General features: G+C 53.9%; 2 protein-coding genes across 2 annotated transcripts; both read right to left on the bottom strand.

Moving 5' to 3' along the window:
• Positions 1 to 823: 823 nt before the first annotated feature.
• On the bottom strand, positions 824 to 3,832 carry CCL19 (C-C motif chemokine ligand 19). Its single transcript, XM_027722239.2, has 4 exons — positions 3,775 to 3,832; positions 2,559 to 2,682; positions 2,107 to 2,203; positions 824 to 1,648 (listed from the first exon to the last, which is right to left on the bottom strand). The coding sequence occupies exons 1-4, from the start codon at positions 3,830 to 3,832 to the stop codon at positions 1,628 to 1,630; spliced, it is 300 nt and encodes a 99-aa protein (XP_027578040.1). The 3' UTR covers positions 824 to 1,627.
• Positions 3,833 to 10,300: 6,468 nt separating this feature from the next.
• Positions 10,301 to 13,324, bottom strand: CCL21 (C-C motif chemokine ligand 21). Its single transcript, XM_027722184.2, has 4 exons — positions 13,231 to 13,324; positions 12,607 to 12,727; positions 12,297 to 12,492; positions 10,301 to 11,973 (listed from the first exon to the last, which is right to left on the bottom strand). The coding sequence occupies exons 1-3, from the start codon at positions 13,295 to 13,297 to the stop codon at positions 12,312 to 12,314; spliced, it is 369 nt and encodes a 122-aa protein (XP_027577985.1). The 5' UTR covers positions 13,298 to 13,324; the 3' UTR covers positions 10,301 to 11,973; positions 12,297 to 12,311.
• Positions 13,325 to 15,239: the final 1,915 nt, after the last annotated feature.

Genomic DNA, 15,239 nt, shown 5'->3' on the forward strand with positions numbered 1-15,239 from the left:
TTGACACTGTGGTGCTTGGGAGGAGACAATGGTGCCTGGCTGATGGCCATGCAAATTCTACTTGTGTGTTCAGCCCATACTTCAGCTGGATGGAACAGCTTTGTTCAAAAATCACATGGCCTGGGCAAAAGGGGGTATAAGGACACTTTGAGACAGCAAGACAACAGTCACAGAAGACCCAAAGCTCAGGGGAAAATGGCTATGGACTCTCATCCCACTGTTGATGACAGGCAGGAGCTGGTGGGCTGCCATCTGTGCCTTACCCATTGATGCTCCCAGGATGTCTTCAGTAGCCTCCATTTCGCCAAAAGCCCTTTCTTCTCATCTGCACTCCAGCTGCTAGCAAGCACCAACCTGCTACACTGTGCCTCACTTTCCATTTACTGCAAGGACAAAACTCCTGTTCCTGCAGCTGTTCTTCCATGTCCTGTGCTTCTGTGGGAGCTGAGAGCTAGGAAGCTCCAGCCCAGCAGCTGCATTGGCAGGACTGAAGAGGTTTGGGCTGGATGGTGCAATACTGGCATGCTCCCTCCCACCCCATCTCTGCACACATAGTCCCCAGGATGTGCTCCAGCAGCCTGGCTGAGCAGTGCAGAGCAGAGCACCTGCTTCAACCATGGTGCTGAGAGACTCTCAAGGGAGACCTGCAGCCCAGCTGCTGTAGAACATCCTTCACCCCTGTAAAATGCCTTTCCCATCCGCCACACCCCCAGCACAGCCCCCTTGCCACTGCAGCATGGCAGGCAGTGCTGGCTGCACACCCCACGCTCCATGCTGGCTTTCGGACTCAAACACAGGGGCACATCAACTCTCTGCTGTCTTTTCTTTTTATTTAACAAAATCTCAGCACAATAAAAAAGAGAGAAAAGAAGCAGCATACACACAGAATAGTTGCAATGAACAGATCTAGCAGCAAATAACCTGAGAGGCCAGGCATGGGCACGGGACAGGGTTTGAAGGTGGTGCCAGGCTGGGGGACTGAGAAGGGGATCAATGTCCCTGAGGAGAGAAGGGGCTAAGAGTGACATCACTGCCTGCTCTGCAGCTGCCATGTTACTGGCTCTATTTCTACCCTTTCAAGGAAGGGCAGCAAATGGTGCCAGGAAGTCAGGAGTGAGAGAGGAACCACATTGGCCATACATTGTCCAAGTTCATCTAAGCTGTGCATGGCCATTGAGGAACATCTCCAGCATTCCCTCCATCCCAACACTGTCCCATTCCCAGCAGCCTTTTCCAGGGATGCAGAAGGAGTCATGCTTGGGGCTGACAATGGAAACCAAACAGATCAAACTAGAGCTGGAGGTCACAGCTGCTGTGCTGAAGGGAAGTCTGAGACTGCCCAAACTCACTTGCAGATCAGTCCATCAACCAGCTTCCAGGCTACAAAGCCAAAGTTGTCCCACAGCCCTTGGCTCAGCCTGACACAGGTGTTTGGGTCACATAAGAGACAGAAGGAAAGGGAGAGAGCAGACAGGGTGCTGCCCAGCCCCACACACTGGCACAAGTCCTGAGGGGGGTCAGCCATGAGGCTGGAAGTGGAAGCAGGTTGGCTCCATTAGCATCAGATTCACAGCTGGGAGCTGGTCCCACTCGAGGTGTTGGTACCAGCCATGGGCTTCTTTGGAGACTATTTGCCCTGGCGTTTGGCCTGGGGAAGTGAAAAACCCAACTGTTATTAGTGTGCAACTCGGGGCAGGAGCCTCTCCAGAGTCCCTTCCTCCACTTTGGACCTGGTAGGGCTTGCAAAGTGCCCACTAAACTCATCCCAAGCCCTCCCCATGAAGGTGCACAAACAGTAGACTCCAAGCTTCCAGGGTGGAAGCAGGGAAGGGTTTGCTCTCGGTGCTGTTTGCCATGGCACCCATCAGGTTCAGCCAAGAGTGGCACTGGGTGGACAACAGCCCCAGGGCTTCATTTGTTTGAGGTGGAAGAGGGCCTACAGAGGAGACAGAGAGGCCCCAGTTGGAGGGAGGACAGATGGGGACCAAGACAAAGTATCCATGTCTCAGCAGAGCATGTCCCTGGGCTGCTCTTCCCAGCAGCTCAGTCACACTGGGAAAACCCTGGCTGCCCTCATGCCTGTCTGAGAACAGGGATGGTTCTTACCTTCCTGGCAAAGCTTGCATCCAGCTTCTCTTGGAGACGAATCACCCACGGGGACTGGAGCGGGGCACAGAGGCGCTTGCCCCTTGTGGTGATGAATCTGCCAAGCCCATGAGGGAAAAACAAAATGTAGTGAGCAGGACACCCTGGGGGTGCTCAAGAACAGCTCAAAGTCTCACCCCCTGCCTCCCTCACTGCCCTTCTCCATCTCTACCTTTAGATGACTTTCTTCACTGACTTTTGTCCCATAGTTTCCCGTCTCAGCTGGTCCTCCTCTGACGGAGGCTCTTGATCCCCAGGATCTCTTTCACAACCCTCCCCGTTCGTTTCTCTCTCAAACCCAGCTCAGCATCCCTCCTCCACCCTGCTTTGCCCCCATCCCTGCGTCCCTGCAAGGTCCGTCCCTCGGCCATCACAAGCTCTTGTCCCTCAGCCGTCAGCACTCAGGCTCTTACACTGTAGCAGGGATGTCACAGCCATCCTGCACCAGCTGGAGCCGGTAATCCTGCACTATCCGCCATGGAATGGGCGTCTCCTTTGTCCGCAGGCAGCAGTCGAGGACGTTGTTCCCGCCGTGCACTGGAGGAGGAGGAACACACCACGCAGGCTGAGGTCAGTGGCACCGCTCCCAGCCTCCCTGGAGGGCGAAGGGGCCGCGGTGGAGCCGGGTGCCCAAGCTGGGCACACGGGCACCAGCTTTATTGCTGTCACACCCCCGTGCCAGGAGCCCTTTGCCTCCTTCCAACAGAAAGCAAAGGAGACGAGGGACAGCAGACAGGCAGAAGGCAACCCTTCTGCATGACTGGGTCCCTCCTGCACCCCTTTGCTGCACCCCAGCAAGCAAAGCAGGACAGGGGGGTTTTTACTCCGCATCAGGATGCTGCAGTACAGGCACCCATTCCCGAGGGACTGGGGATGACTTCAGCTTTGTTTACTGAGGCAGTCATAGGTTTGGCAGTCACCCCATCACCAGCCCACCCCGCACCGATCATTCCTGTGACAGCTGAGGGACACAACTGCCTGCACTTCTCTGCAGGGAAGGGGATCTCAGTCACACTAACAGCAAATGCTATACTCACTGCTAATGCCCAACAAGGCTGGCAGTGCCCAGGGATGTCTGTAACCCCCTACAGCGAGATGTAGCACAACACTACAAGGTGCCCGGACTCCCCACCTCTGCACCGCAGAGCAGAGGTTCTGGTGTCACCCATCCAGACAGCTGTGACCAGTGCAAACTCCATGTCCAACACCAGCAGCCTCTCAAACATAGGCCCTGCCCTAACACATGCCTTCCCTCCCACTCCCAGTCCTGCCACTTACCCTGAGGCTGCCTCAAGCCAGAGTGTGACAGGGGTGCTCCTGAGGTGTACTAGGGAGAACTGGACCAAAGTTATCCCAGCCCAACTTGTGCAAGCTGGGCTAAAGCACCAGGAGGCAGGATTGCTCCACAGCCTTGCCCAAACACACCTTCTCAGCCCCAGAGCCCTGCAGGCCCCTGCCTGGACTTTGGGCAAGACAAAGTACCCCTAGGACAGGCTGCAAGCAGAGGATGCAGGAAGGCTGTGACAGAGCCTCAGCCATGAGTCCCTCTAAAACTCAAATGCAAAAGAGAGGCAGAAACTGAATTTTCTCCCTTCTGCAGGAAAGGCAGCGTGAGAGGTTCCCTCTTACCATCCAGGATACATCCCAGCACCAGGAGACTGAGGCAGAGAAGATGTAGCTGCTGCATTTTGCAGAGGATGGGCTGGAGGCGAAGGAGCTCCAGGCAGGAGAGGTGAGCTCTGAACAGCTTCCCTGCACTCTGCTGCAGCTGCTCCCTGCTGCCTATATACCCTTCCAGCCCGTGGCTTTCACTTTCTTTTGGAGAAGAGGGTTGGGAAGTTGCAACAAGTCTTGCCACAGGCTGGATTTTAATCTTTGAACAGTTCCCAGATATACCACTGCATTCCCTGCAGCCAGCTGCTCTGTGGTCCCAGAGCCAAATCCTCTCTTTTCCTCTCATCTGCCTGCACTCAGGCCACAGGGGTTTCTGATCAGGCAGCTCCAGGGTCCCTTTACCTTATGAAAGCATCTCAGGGCCCTGGGATGTCACACGGGTGGTCCCACACCATATATTTCCCAGTCCTTTTTCCAAGATATCTCTGGGATATTCACATTAGATATCGCACAGGCTCAACACTTTGATGCTATGTGGGTAGAACTTTTCTCGACCCCATTTTTGGGGTATATGTAGGTACTGGAGTGATGTCTGTCTCCCCCTTAGCCCCTCCCCATCTGGTTGCAGAAGTCTGGCTGTCTCCCCCTGCCCTCTCCAGTGCCTCTGTGGGGGGCACATCCAAAGCTGGCAGATAGAGGAAAGGACAGTCGGCCTGCTCCACTCCAGGGCTGGGACCTCACATGCCAAAACACAGCCAGGTGTCCCAGCAAATGGACTCAGGGCCAAAGGCAGCTACAAAGCTTCCTGTAAACAGGTTTTCCTCGTGGAGGAGCAGAAATCCCCCAGGGAGGCTGTGTGCATGGCACAGGGTGCCAGCAGCTCACCCTCTGCGTGGGCACTGCCGAGAGCGAAGAGCAGCACTCCTGCTTCAGATCTTCACAGGAGAGCAAGGATGGGAGCTGTTCCTCCTTGGGATGGTGACTCACCACTGGGCCAGTGCCAATGCCACCTGAAGTGATGCCCCTTAAACCAGGCTGCTTCAGCCCTGGCCCCTGCTATGTGGGAAGCTGAGAGCATTGGGGTTGTGCAGCCCAGGGAAGGAAGGATGAAGGGGTCTCACTGCTGCCAGCAGCTGCCTTGTAGGAGTTTGGAGAGATGCCAGAGCCAGGGTCATCTTTGAGGGGCCCAGGGACATGACAAAATGTAAAGGCAGCAGTTGCACTCAGAAAAATCCCCACTGACAGTAGGAAAAATATTTCCCAACAGGGGTGAACAAATCCTGGAGCAGAGCCTCCATGCCACCACCTCCTCCCTTGCTCAAGCTCTGGCTTGTCCTTGCACCTCGGTGGAGAGTGCTGTACAGCTCCTTTCCATGTGGACAAATTTCTACCTGGGTACAAGAAAAAAAGCTGTGACCCAGCAACCTCAGTGGGTCCCTTTGCTCCTCTCAACAGTAGGAGATATCTGCTTCTGCTTCTTCCTCCCTCCATGGTAAGAAGCAAGAGGAGACTCCAGCCACGCCACCAGACAAGGTACTGCATCCCTGCACTGGCACTGGCACCAGCATCACATATGGGGTCATCTCCTCCATCAGGAGAGCATTGGCTCTGACTGATACTGTGGTCTGGCAAACCAGTGCTGTGGTGAAGGGACTGGGCAGGGGCTGATTAGTGTCAGTCATCAGCCCCAGGCTCCCTGCAGGTTTAGGGATGCAAGCTGACTCTGGGACCTGGTCTCCACTTGATCTCCTGCGGGCTGCCAAAGATATGCCACAGCAGGGAGGATGACAGCTCCTAGCTGCTAGTGGCCAGACCTTCAGGAGCAACTACTCCTAACCCAGAACTGGTTCTTCACTGGGGGTTGGTCTGACAAAGAACACCCTGCGAAGAGGAGGTCTTGAGAGCTGAGCCTTGACCCACTGGCACAGCCCACACTAATGCTTTTGTTTGGTTTTCCTTTGGCAACAGAATACAGTGACCCCCTCCCTTGCCAGTCAATCTGCATTTTTAAGGTGATGCCTAGACAGGGGTCAAGGCAGGGAAGGCTCGACACAATAAATGCATCTGAACTGCTCTCAGCCCTTCAGCTGTGTGAACTTTTTTGCCTTGTTAAATTCTGATAGAAGCATCAAGGGAGATCTGCTCAATTCAGATGCACAGAGCCGTGCTCTTAAAAGCATGAGTTTACAGAGGAGGAAGAGCAGTGACAAATTTCTCTTTGCTTTGATGCATGAGGGCTGCAGTCTGATCTGGCTCAATCAAGTTTAACTAATTTGTAAATTATGAGTAAGACGGAGCAAGGTGCAAGACAGTGTAAGCAGGTCCTAAAGCGGGAAGTCCTGACCCACTGGCAAGGGGTGCTGGGGGTGCTGCCCGACAGCAAACCCTCACTTCCTTGCGTATTGGGTGGGTTTGGCAAATCCTGGAGCACGACCAAGGGCTGGCAAGGAGTGCTGGGGATCCTGTGCTGTTGGACTCCCCTCCAGGCACTGCTGGGTCCTGGTCCCCAGAGCAAGCAGGGGGGTCTGCAGCCACTTCCCTGGCACAAGGAGCTGCTGCCTGCTGCTGGCTCACAACCGGCTGTGCACCAAAAGGACCACGCTGTGTTGGGAATATATTCTCCTGGAAATAGACCCCTTTGGCTGCAGGGGTCCCCCTGCCCCTCGAGCTGCCCACAACCCCTGCCAACACACAGCAGGAAAGGGAGCCTCTACCTTCTCCTGGCAGCTGTCTGGGAACCAAGTGGGTGAAAGCACATCTGCTTCCCACGCCTCTGCTCCTCAGGAGGAGCACCAGAGAGTGAGGAAAGGGGCTTTCCGCTCTCACTGTGAAAGGGGAATGTGACATGTTCCCCCCCCTTTACTGGGGTCAGTGAGATTTCTAAGAAAAGAGTGGTCATCTCTGAAGTGCATCCTTGTGGCATGCAGGGAGGTCATCCCCTCCCCCTTGTAGTGCTGAGCCTCAGGGACCAGAAGAGATGGTGTAGATGGGGAAGAGGGGATGTTTCAGGGTCCGTGGTCCCCAGAGACACACACAGGCAGGGGATTTGGGATGAGGGAAGAGCATTGTGTGCACTGACCCATTTAAGCCTCTTCCACAGCAATTAGGGAGTGTTGAAGCTCCAGCCCCGAGGACACCACAGGCAGCATGAAGCATCCATGAGCGCTCACCCTGCAGAAACCTCAAAAATACAGTTGTTAATTAAAGTGGAAATCAAAGGGAATGAATGATGCCTGTTGGAAATCCAACCCATCAAAATGTAAACAGACCAGGTGAGTTATCACCTTCATCCCTGGGCTTTTCTCAGGGAGTGCCTGCCGTGCTGCTACCTTCCTGGAGATGTGAGAGCTGCTGAAGCCCCCAGGACAGCTGCTCCCCAGCATGTCTGCTGGTGGTCTGCTTTGCACCTCCAAGCTACAGAGCTGGAAAGAGGAAAGGGGGAATTTCAGCAAATTCCAGGCACAGCCAGTCCCTGGGGTAGGATCTGGCCTGGCTACATTCACCTGATTGGGAAATACTGGGCAGACATTGCAGCTGCTTCCACTTCCCTTGCAACGCCTGGCTCAAGGCAGTCTCACACATGGCTCCCATCGCATTCCCCGTCCCAGTGGACCACTGGAGATAGGGCCACAGCCAGCCTGTGGGGCTCCAGGACCCAGTGGATCTCTAGCTGAGCGAACCCAGTCAATCTGATTTAAATAAAGTTAAGGGGAAAAAAGAGCATGTCATAACTTTGCCCAGAGGGAGCAAAGATGAACCTGAGGATCTGGCTCTGAAGGAATCAGATGGTGCCAATTCCCGCTCTGTCCCTAACACTCATTGTTTTCAGTGTCATTGATGCTGAGGTCACCAGGAGTGATGAGCAGCAGAACCAAGACCCTTCAGCTGTGTCTTCCTCGACACTCCCAGGCAAACAACCTTCCCCCAGGACCCCTGCAACACACACGTCCCTCAGCATCACCTCAGCTGCAGAGTGTCTCAGCCTGGTGCTTCCTGCAAATGTCCCCAGGGATGCTGTGAACACACCAAGATGGCAGTGACCATGTGGTATGCCCCCAGCCCTGACTCCCTGCCATTATGCTGCCTGATTTCCAACCTCTCCAGGGATTTCAGGAGGGGATGGCTGAGGAACAGCTTGAAGACCTGTAGAGAAAGCAGCCCACCAGCAATTTCCTTGCCGTCTCCTGTGTGGCTTGGCAGGAAGGATGCCCAGTGGGGCTGCACACCAAATTCACTTGTGGAAAGATCTACAAGTACACGGGATAGAACAAAACTTACTCTCACTGCTCCTTTGGGCAGGGGAGGCTGTGGGGTTCTTGTTTTGTTGCAGCCCTGAGTCGCGGCTCACATTGGTCCCAGCACAGCACATCCTCAGATGCTCTTACACAGCACCTTGGAGAGCTGCAGCCAAGGAGCAGGTCTGCAATGCCCAGCAGGATGGGAGGAAGGCAGAGGGACTTTGGGATCTGGGGAGGTGGAAGGAGGGCTGGCAGCATGACACACTCCGAAGCCAAGGTTCCTCAGACAGCAACACAGAGGATGGGGGAAGGAGGGCACTTGGGAGCTACGTGTCAGTGATGAAAGGGTTGAGAGGAAGCTCTGGGCTGTTTCCTCTAGGACAGGATGTGTGCCAAGGGATGGCCAGGACTAGGAAATACCTTGGGGCAGGAAGGGTGAGAGTCCCACTTTCCCACCTCCTCTCTTCTCTCAAGACCATGGCAGGCCCTAGGAGGTAAATGTTGGTGGAGAGGGCACCAAAAAAACATCTTGAAGCTTCTCTTGGAAACTATAGCCCCTCTAGCACCATGTGGTCCCAAAACCAGCCCTTGGCCCCCACGGGGGGCTGCAGCATAGCCTGCTCCTGCTTCTGGGAAAGGGCATGGGACAGAGGGACAGAGCTGGTGTGCCTGTCTTCAGATGAGCCTTGCTGGAGCTCAGCCCGGCGTCCCAACCCAGCACGCGTCGCTGCCGGCACAACCCCGGAGCATCGTCTGTGCCAGCTAATGACTTGACTTAATCATTTGGCCTGGGGTCAAGATCGTCTTGGCTACACTGTTTTCTGTCTGCTGTCACTGAAACCTTTCTGCTCCAGGGTGGCCAAACTCTCCCAACTTTTTACTCTACTTGACATCATTGCAACTTTCTTTCCTTCCCTGCTGGCTGGTTTATTTCTAGGTGGGCTTTTACAGCCCTTGCCCACCCACTGCCCCAGGACACATTGCATCCACTCTCCCTTGTCTTTGCACCTGGGGCAAAACAGCAGGTTTGCCCTGCCCGGGGATATGATTGTGTGAATCCTTTTCTGCTGCTTCACTGCAGCATCGTCTTAGACCACCTTCTTCACATCATTTGTCCCAGCTAGGGTCCGTGAATTCAGCTCCTTCGGGGAGAAGGAATTTTGGCCCCTGTTGAATGCTCCAGATCCGACCTGATTGCCTCTCACAGGGAATCTCCTCATAGGTGTTTCCCTGATGCCATCTCCCCATGGCAGCACTGCGGCTACCCACCTCACGAGCAAGAGGCTCCCAATAACCCTGCCACTTATTTTCCTTGAAAGCAACATTTGGCAGTAAAGCTGGAAGGAATGTGCAAACACTTGTGAGCGTACAGGAAGAGGCACACAGGGGTTTGTTTGCATTTGTGCATCTGTGTCCATGCTCACACGTGCCTTCCTGAGCAGCTCTTTGTTCTTGAGCATGGGACAAACTCTGGCGCTCTTCCACAAACCCTGCTCTTAGGGTAAATTTTAGGGTAAATTAAAGTATCACCACAGGCATGGCTTTTTAACCTGTTTTAGCCTAGTGCCGACCTAGCATTTAAAGGGCAAAAAACCACACATGCTCTGTACATATGCACAGCCACCAAACACCAGGACACATTTCACACACTGGCTCACTCCTGCTGTCTGCTCATGCTTATCTGTTTGTGATTGCAGACGTATTCAGCTGGACCTCTTTTCTAGGGGGTTTTCGCAAGCATTTCACAATCCCCTGACATCAGAACCAGCATAAGGAGTCTGTCAGGAGGCAGGGCCAGCCTCACAGGGCTGGATGCAGCATGTACCCGGCACACACACAGGGCTGCCTCCAGTGCGCAAAGCCCAGGCCAGAGCACAGCCTCATTAATTACTTGGTTTATTGCTGTTTTCCCAAAGCATAAGGGAGCACAAAGCTCCTACTTTGAACAAGCTGTGCAAGTCGGGGATGGATTGGAGTTGGAGGGACAGGCCATGAGCAAAGATATTGTGTAAGAAATTGTGTTTTGCTCCATGTTTTCTGGCACCTCAGAACTCCTCTATGAGGACAGATGAGCAACCAGGATGTCTTCAGCTTGCTGGGTAACACAGCTGCAAGGGAAGGGACTTGCATAGCTCCTCTCCACTGTGCCAGCAGCTCCCAGCCCGTGCACCCCAGAGATGCATTGCACAGGTGGGCTGCAAAAGCCCAGATCTGAGCGGTGAGGGTGTGTGGGATGAGGAGAGCACCCCACCATGCAGCCCTGCCCACCCACAAAGCCCATCATGACAGCTGGAACGAGTGAGTTTGGTTATAAAGAATATATTTTATTGCCACACATCCTGTCCAAAATCCGGTCTGGCAGACGGCTGCAGGCTCCCACGTGGAGGAGAGGGCAGCACGGAGACAGCTCGGCAGCCGTCCTGTACTCAGGGCTGGTGTCTTGGACTTCACAGTTACTTTACGCAGCCTTAAAACAATAGACCTAAATGCCTGCTTAATAAAGCAATCAAGCCAGATAAACGTGCTTAATAGAAACACTCAGCTACAAGCTTTACTCCAGCGAACACACAGCCCTTGCTGATACTGTTAAGCTCTGCAAATCCTATTATTGCATTTATATGACTTAATAGACCTTTACTGACCAAAGTCCACGTCTGAAGTCTCTGCAAGCAAATAGCAGCGCTATGGTACAGCTGTTCAACTTGCTCCTTCTTGGCATGCTGGGGGCAGATTTCTTAAGCACGGGGAGATGCCATTTCCCCCCTCTACTTTCAGTCTCACCTAGTACTGTCCTCTGGGTAGTGACTTCTCTCACTAAAGGTTTGGGTTAAAGCCACTCTCAAACGGCTGCAGGGTGTCTACAATAAATTTTATGAAGTCACCTATTCCCCCACTTTCACAGCCTCACGTGCAGCTTCCACCATGTGGGCTTTTCAGATTTGGTAAGAAAGTATTTGAGAGTTTCTGGCTTTCCCCCCCCAGAAAACTAAGCATTCGGCTTAATAGTGACTGAATCCCTGACACACGCAATGGCAGGGGAGATAAAAGGGTAAAGTTCCACTAAAATGAACAATTTGTTCCGATTCCATTGCAATTTTGTAACCAGGGGAGCTAAAAGGGTATAATTCCAGTAAAATGAACGATTTGTTCTGATTTCATGGAAATTTTGCACATAAAAAAAGAAAATAAAAGACCAAAGGGACAAAATGTAGCTATCGTTATCTGAACTACACTGCAACTGAGCATCATAAAAGCTGAAGAGAAAGACTAGAACAGCCCAGACATAGAGTCACACTGTCACCCCCAAACTTTCCATCTCAGCCCCTGTTAATTGCCCTGTAAGGAAGCTCCCAGCAAGCAGCTCAAGAAGGACCATGGGACTTGGGACCTGCCTGGCACCCCACAGCCCTGCAAGCCGAAAAGAAGCAAACAAGTGAGAGGGAAATAAAAATCACCTATCATTTTTTTGGTAGAAAAATAAGAGCAGTCTTCCAGAAAAGCCAGCCTGAAGCGTAAAGGATACTCTGTGAAGAACAAGAAGCCAGAAGGAAAGTCTTCCAGGAAGACTGAATGAAAGCACAGTTTTCAAATATAAATAAAAGTGTCTAAAATCCCCCAAAAAAGTCATAGGAAAAGCTGCCATCCTGCCAGGCTAAAGAAATGCCCTCCAGTGGGAATGCTGTCCACTTTCCCCTCGAGGCCATGGCTCAGCTCCCACCGGAGTCCCAGTCCCCACCTGTGTGGCCGTGGGGCAAGCAAGGACCTGGGTGCCCCCTTTGCTGAGAGCACCCAGACGGTGCAGAGGGTCCCACTGGGGAATATCTGTGTCAGGCACAGCAACACAAAGGAGGCTGTGGGGCAGAGGGCAGCCCCCTCAGCCAGCCCCGTTCTCGCCTCGGGGCCAGCAGGTGGGTGGGTGGTCTGTGGATGTCCATTGCCGGGCTGTGGGTCAGTCATCAGTGGGAAGGCATCTGTCCTAAGGAAGGCAAGCAAGAGGTAGTGAGATGGTGGGGGTCTCAAAGACAGCACCCATCCCAGCTGGGGGCCATTCCCTTGTGTGGCATGCCTTGCCCGTCCCCAAGCACTGCCTTGTCCCAGCTGCTCCAGAAATGAAGTTGATTTCAAGGCAAGCACAGACCAGGAGAGAGCCGTGCCTTAACTGCCTCCACACTCCAGCTATGGTTCCGGCAGCTCTCAGGCTTGGCATAAGGAGCTGAACACCCACCCTGTCATGCAGAAGGATCTGGGATGGCATGCAGTGCCCTCAACCCATCACCCTTCTGTTCTCCCCTCACCTACCTCTTCAGGCCTGACTTAGACCTGCTGCCGCCTCCGCCGCTTGGGTCTGCCCCCAGAACGCTGGGACTGTTCCGTCCTCTTGCCCTTGTCATTCTTCTTGTCCTTGTCATTCTTCTTGTCCACGTACTTCATCACCTTCTGGACAGCAGGGTCGTCGGGAGAGGAGCAGATTTTCTTGCCTCTCTTGGTGGTGAACCTGTGGTGCAGTAGAAAGGTTTGCTTGGGGGTGAGCAGTGGGAGGACATGGAGAGGGAGGGTTTGTCTGGAGCCAAACAGCTTTGGGTGGTCCTGAGTGCCACAGGGTACTTACACGACAGCACGCAGCAAACATCCTGACTCGGGTCCCTGGATTCTGTAGGATGTTGCCACGTGAATGGGAACGGCTCTCTGGCTGTTCTTCAGGCAGCAGTCTGAAGCTGAGCTTTCAAGTCCTGCGAGCAAGGGAGGGGATGTAGGTTTTTTGACTATGAACAAGACAAGGTACCTTCAGCACAGCACAGATGGCTTACAATAAAGGGCTTGTTTGGTGGGAGAGATGCTGGGCAGCAGGTAGAGAGGTCTCGCCTGGGCTGAGGCTACCCTGGGATGTCTCAACCCCAGTGTTTAGTTGCAGGTTAAACCCTGCCCCAGGAATATGAGACACCATATCAGAGGGTGGTGGAGGGGAAACTGAGGCAGAAATTATCTCCTTGAAAAGAAACTGAACCTTGTTCTCCCACCTGCACTTTTCAGCTCGAGGTGCTGCTGCCCCACCAGCCACATGCACTTGCACACACATACACACACACATCCCTACACACAACTGCAAGCCCCACACCCAAACACACTGCAAATACCACCCTGCACCACCCAGCACCCTGTGCAGACCCCACTGAGCACCCACACTCCCTGCCCCATCCCATAGGAGCAGGCAGGAGGTCTCTGTGTCCCTCACCTTGAGCCTGGGCAAAGAGGAGGGTGGCAGCCAGCATCAGCAGCGGCAGGAGGAGGCGGAGAGCCATGGTGGTGCCACGGGCGCTGAGCAGGGCAAGGCTGGGGAGCAGGACACACATTGCTGCCTCGTGCAGAGGCTGCTCCTATTTATCTCTGGAGCTTTGCTTTCAATTTCGGCCAGCCTGGCAGGCAGCCCACCAGCCAGCCGAGGGCTGGGTGATGGAGAAGTAGGGGGTGGGGGATTCCTGTAAGCTGCAAGCCCCCCTTTACAGACACGTCCTGTCTTGTTCCCAGCTGCCCATCACAGCATGGGGGTGCCAGGTGGGGGACACACTGGAGATACAACTTCCATCACAGTCAGATGAGTTTGTGGGCTCCAGTTTCCTACACAGTCTTGCAACCTGGCATACCTGCTCTAGAGGGTCGCATGTTGCTGCTTGCCTGTTTGTTCCAGGACAGGAACCCTGGCAGGTGGCCAAGCCATTAAAGAAACCAAAGAATCAACCTGTTTTCCTCCCCCACTTAGTATTTTGCACCCAAGCCAAACCACTGACACGAACTGGTGAGAAGTGGCTCAGAGTAACCACACATCACAGACCCCTGAGCCCCCATCCTTGTCCAGATGCCTCAGGGACTTCCCCAAACACCTGAACACATGTGCAAGGATCAGACTGCAAGGAAGCTGTGGAAAACAGCACAGCCTACCTTACTTTGGTGCTGATATCAAATTGTGGGGACCTCAACCAGCTTGAGGAATGAGCTGGCAAGAACTTTCTGAGGTGTAATGCAGACAGGATATGAAGTACCATGGGCAGAATGGCATGACCCTGTGCAGCTGAACAGGTTGGGTATAGCTGGATAGATGGAGGCAATGCAGAAGTGGACCCAGAGAGCTGAACAGGACCCTGCAGGGAACACTTGTGGTGGCAAAGGCCACCCAAAGAGACAGCCATGTGACTGGAGCAAGTCCTGAGCAACCCAGTGGGACAGCAGTCCTGCTCTGGGGAATGGATGGAGGATGGACAGACACCTCCACATTTTCACAATGGAAGTTTCACAACTGCTTTGGGAAACCTGTTCAACTTCTTGAAATGTTCTCAAGTGGAAACCGTCTTCCCTGCTATTCAATTGGATTTTCCTTTGGTGCATCAGGTGTCACTGCCTCTCATCCTGCTCCAGAGCCCCTCTGAGAAGAGCTAGGACCCAACATAATACCCCACTGGGCAACTGCTGCCAGCAAGAAGTCCCCTTTGCCATCCCCTCCCCAGCTTCACCACCCACTGCTAGCAGTCCCTCTTTGCCCACCTTGGCCATCAGGTCCTCAGCAACTCAGATCCCATCACTCATGTCAGGTGTGTCCTGGGAGCCCCAGTGGGATGTGCAGACTTAATGGGGTCTACCCAATAATGGTGGGAGCCATGCCCCTTCCCAGGCACCACTGCCTGTGAGCTGAGTTGCAGCCCCAGGACTTTCCACCAGTTCCTGAAAATGACCCTCAGAAACAGTCATCAAGGGCAATAAGTAACCCAGGAGGAAACCAAAGTGCTGGATGCTGTAGAAAGCAGAGATGTGACAAGGTGTCCACACTTCTGCCCCCCTCATCAGGGAGGGGGCAGTAATGGAGTTGTGGCAGGGGGGCTCACCAACAAATGTCCTGCAACCCTCTCTTGGGCAAGGAGACCAGCAGGCTGCCTTCCTTCAGAACCAGCTGGGAGCCTGGGGCAGTGTGGAATCCAGAGCTGCACTCCTGGGACTTCTGCCATCGCTCATGCAGAAAAGAAAGGGAGCTCCCATCCTGGGGCTACCCATCTGCACAGCACCCAGATAGGGGAAGGCAGCTCCCCACACACTTGTGCAACACAAGGGTTGGTGTGGACTCAGGCAGCAGACCCCAGAGCATGCAGCAGGTGTGGGACATGAGGAGCAGCAGGTTACCTGTTGGTGCATCTCCCCAGGGCATCTGGAAGCACAAGGAATGGGTCCCTAGAAGCATTCTGCGTGTTGTCACCC

The sequence above is a fragment of the Pipra filicauda genome, unplaced genomic scaffold, assembly GCF_003945595.2.
Source record: "Pipra filicauda isolate LSUMZ 115617 unplaced genomic scaffold, ASM394559v2 scaffold343_size770392_pilon, whole genome shotgun sequence".
Taxonomy (NCBI): Eukaryota; Metazoa; Chordata; class Aves; order Passeriformes; family Pipridae; genus Pipra; species Pipra filicauda.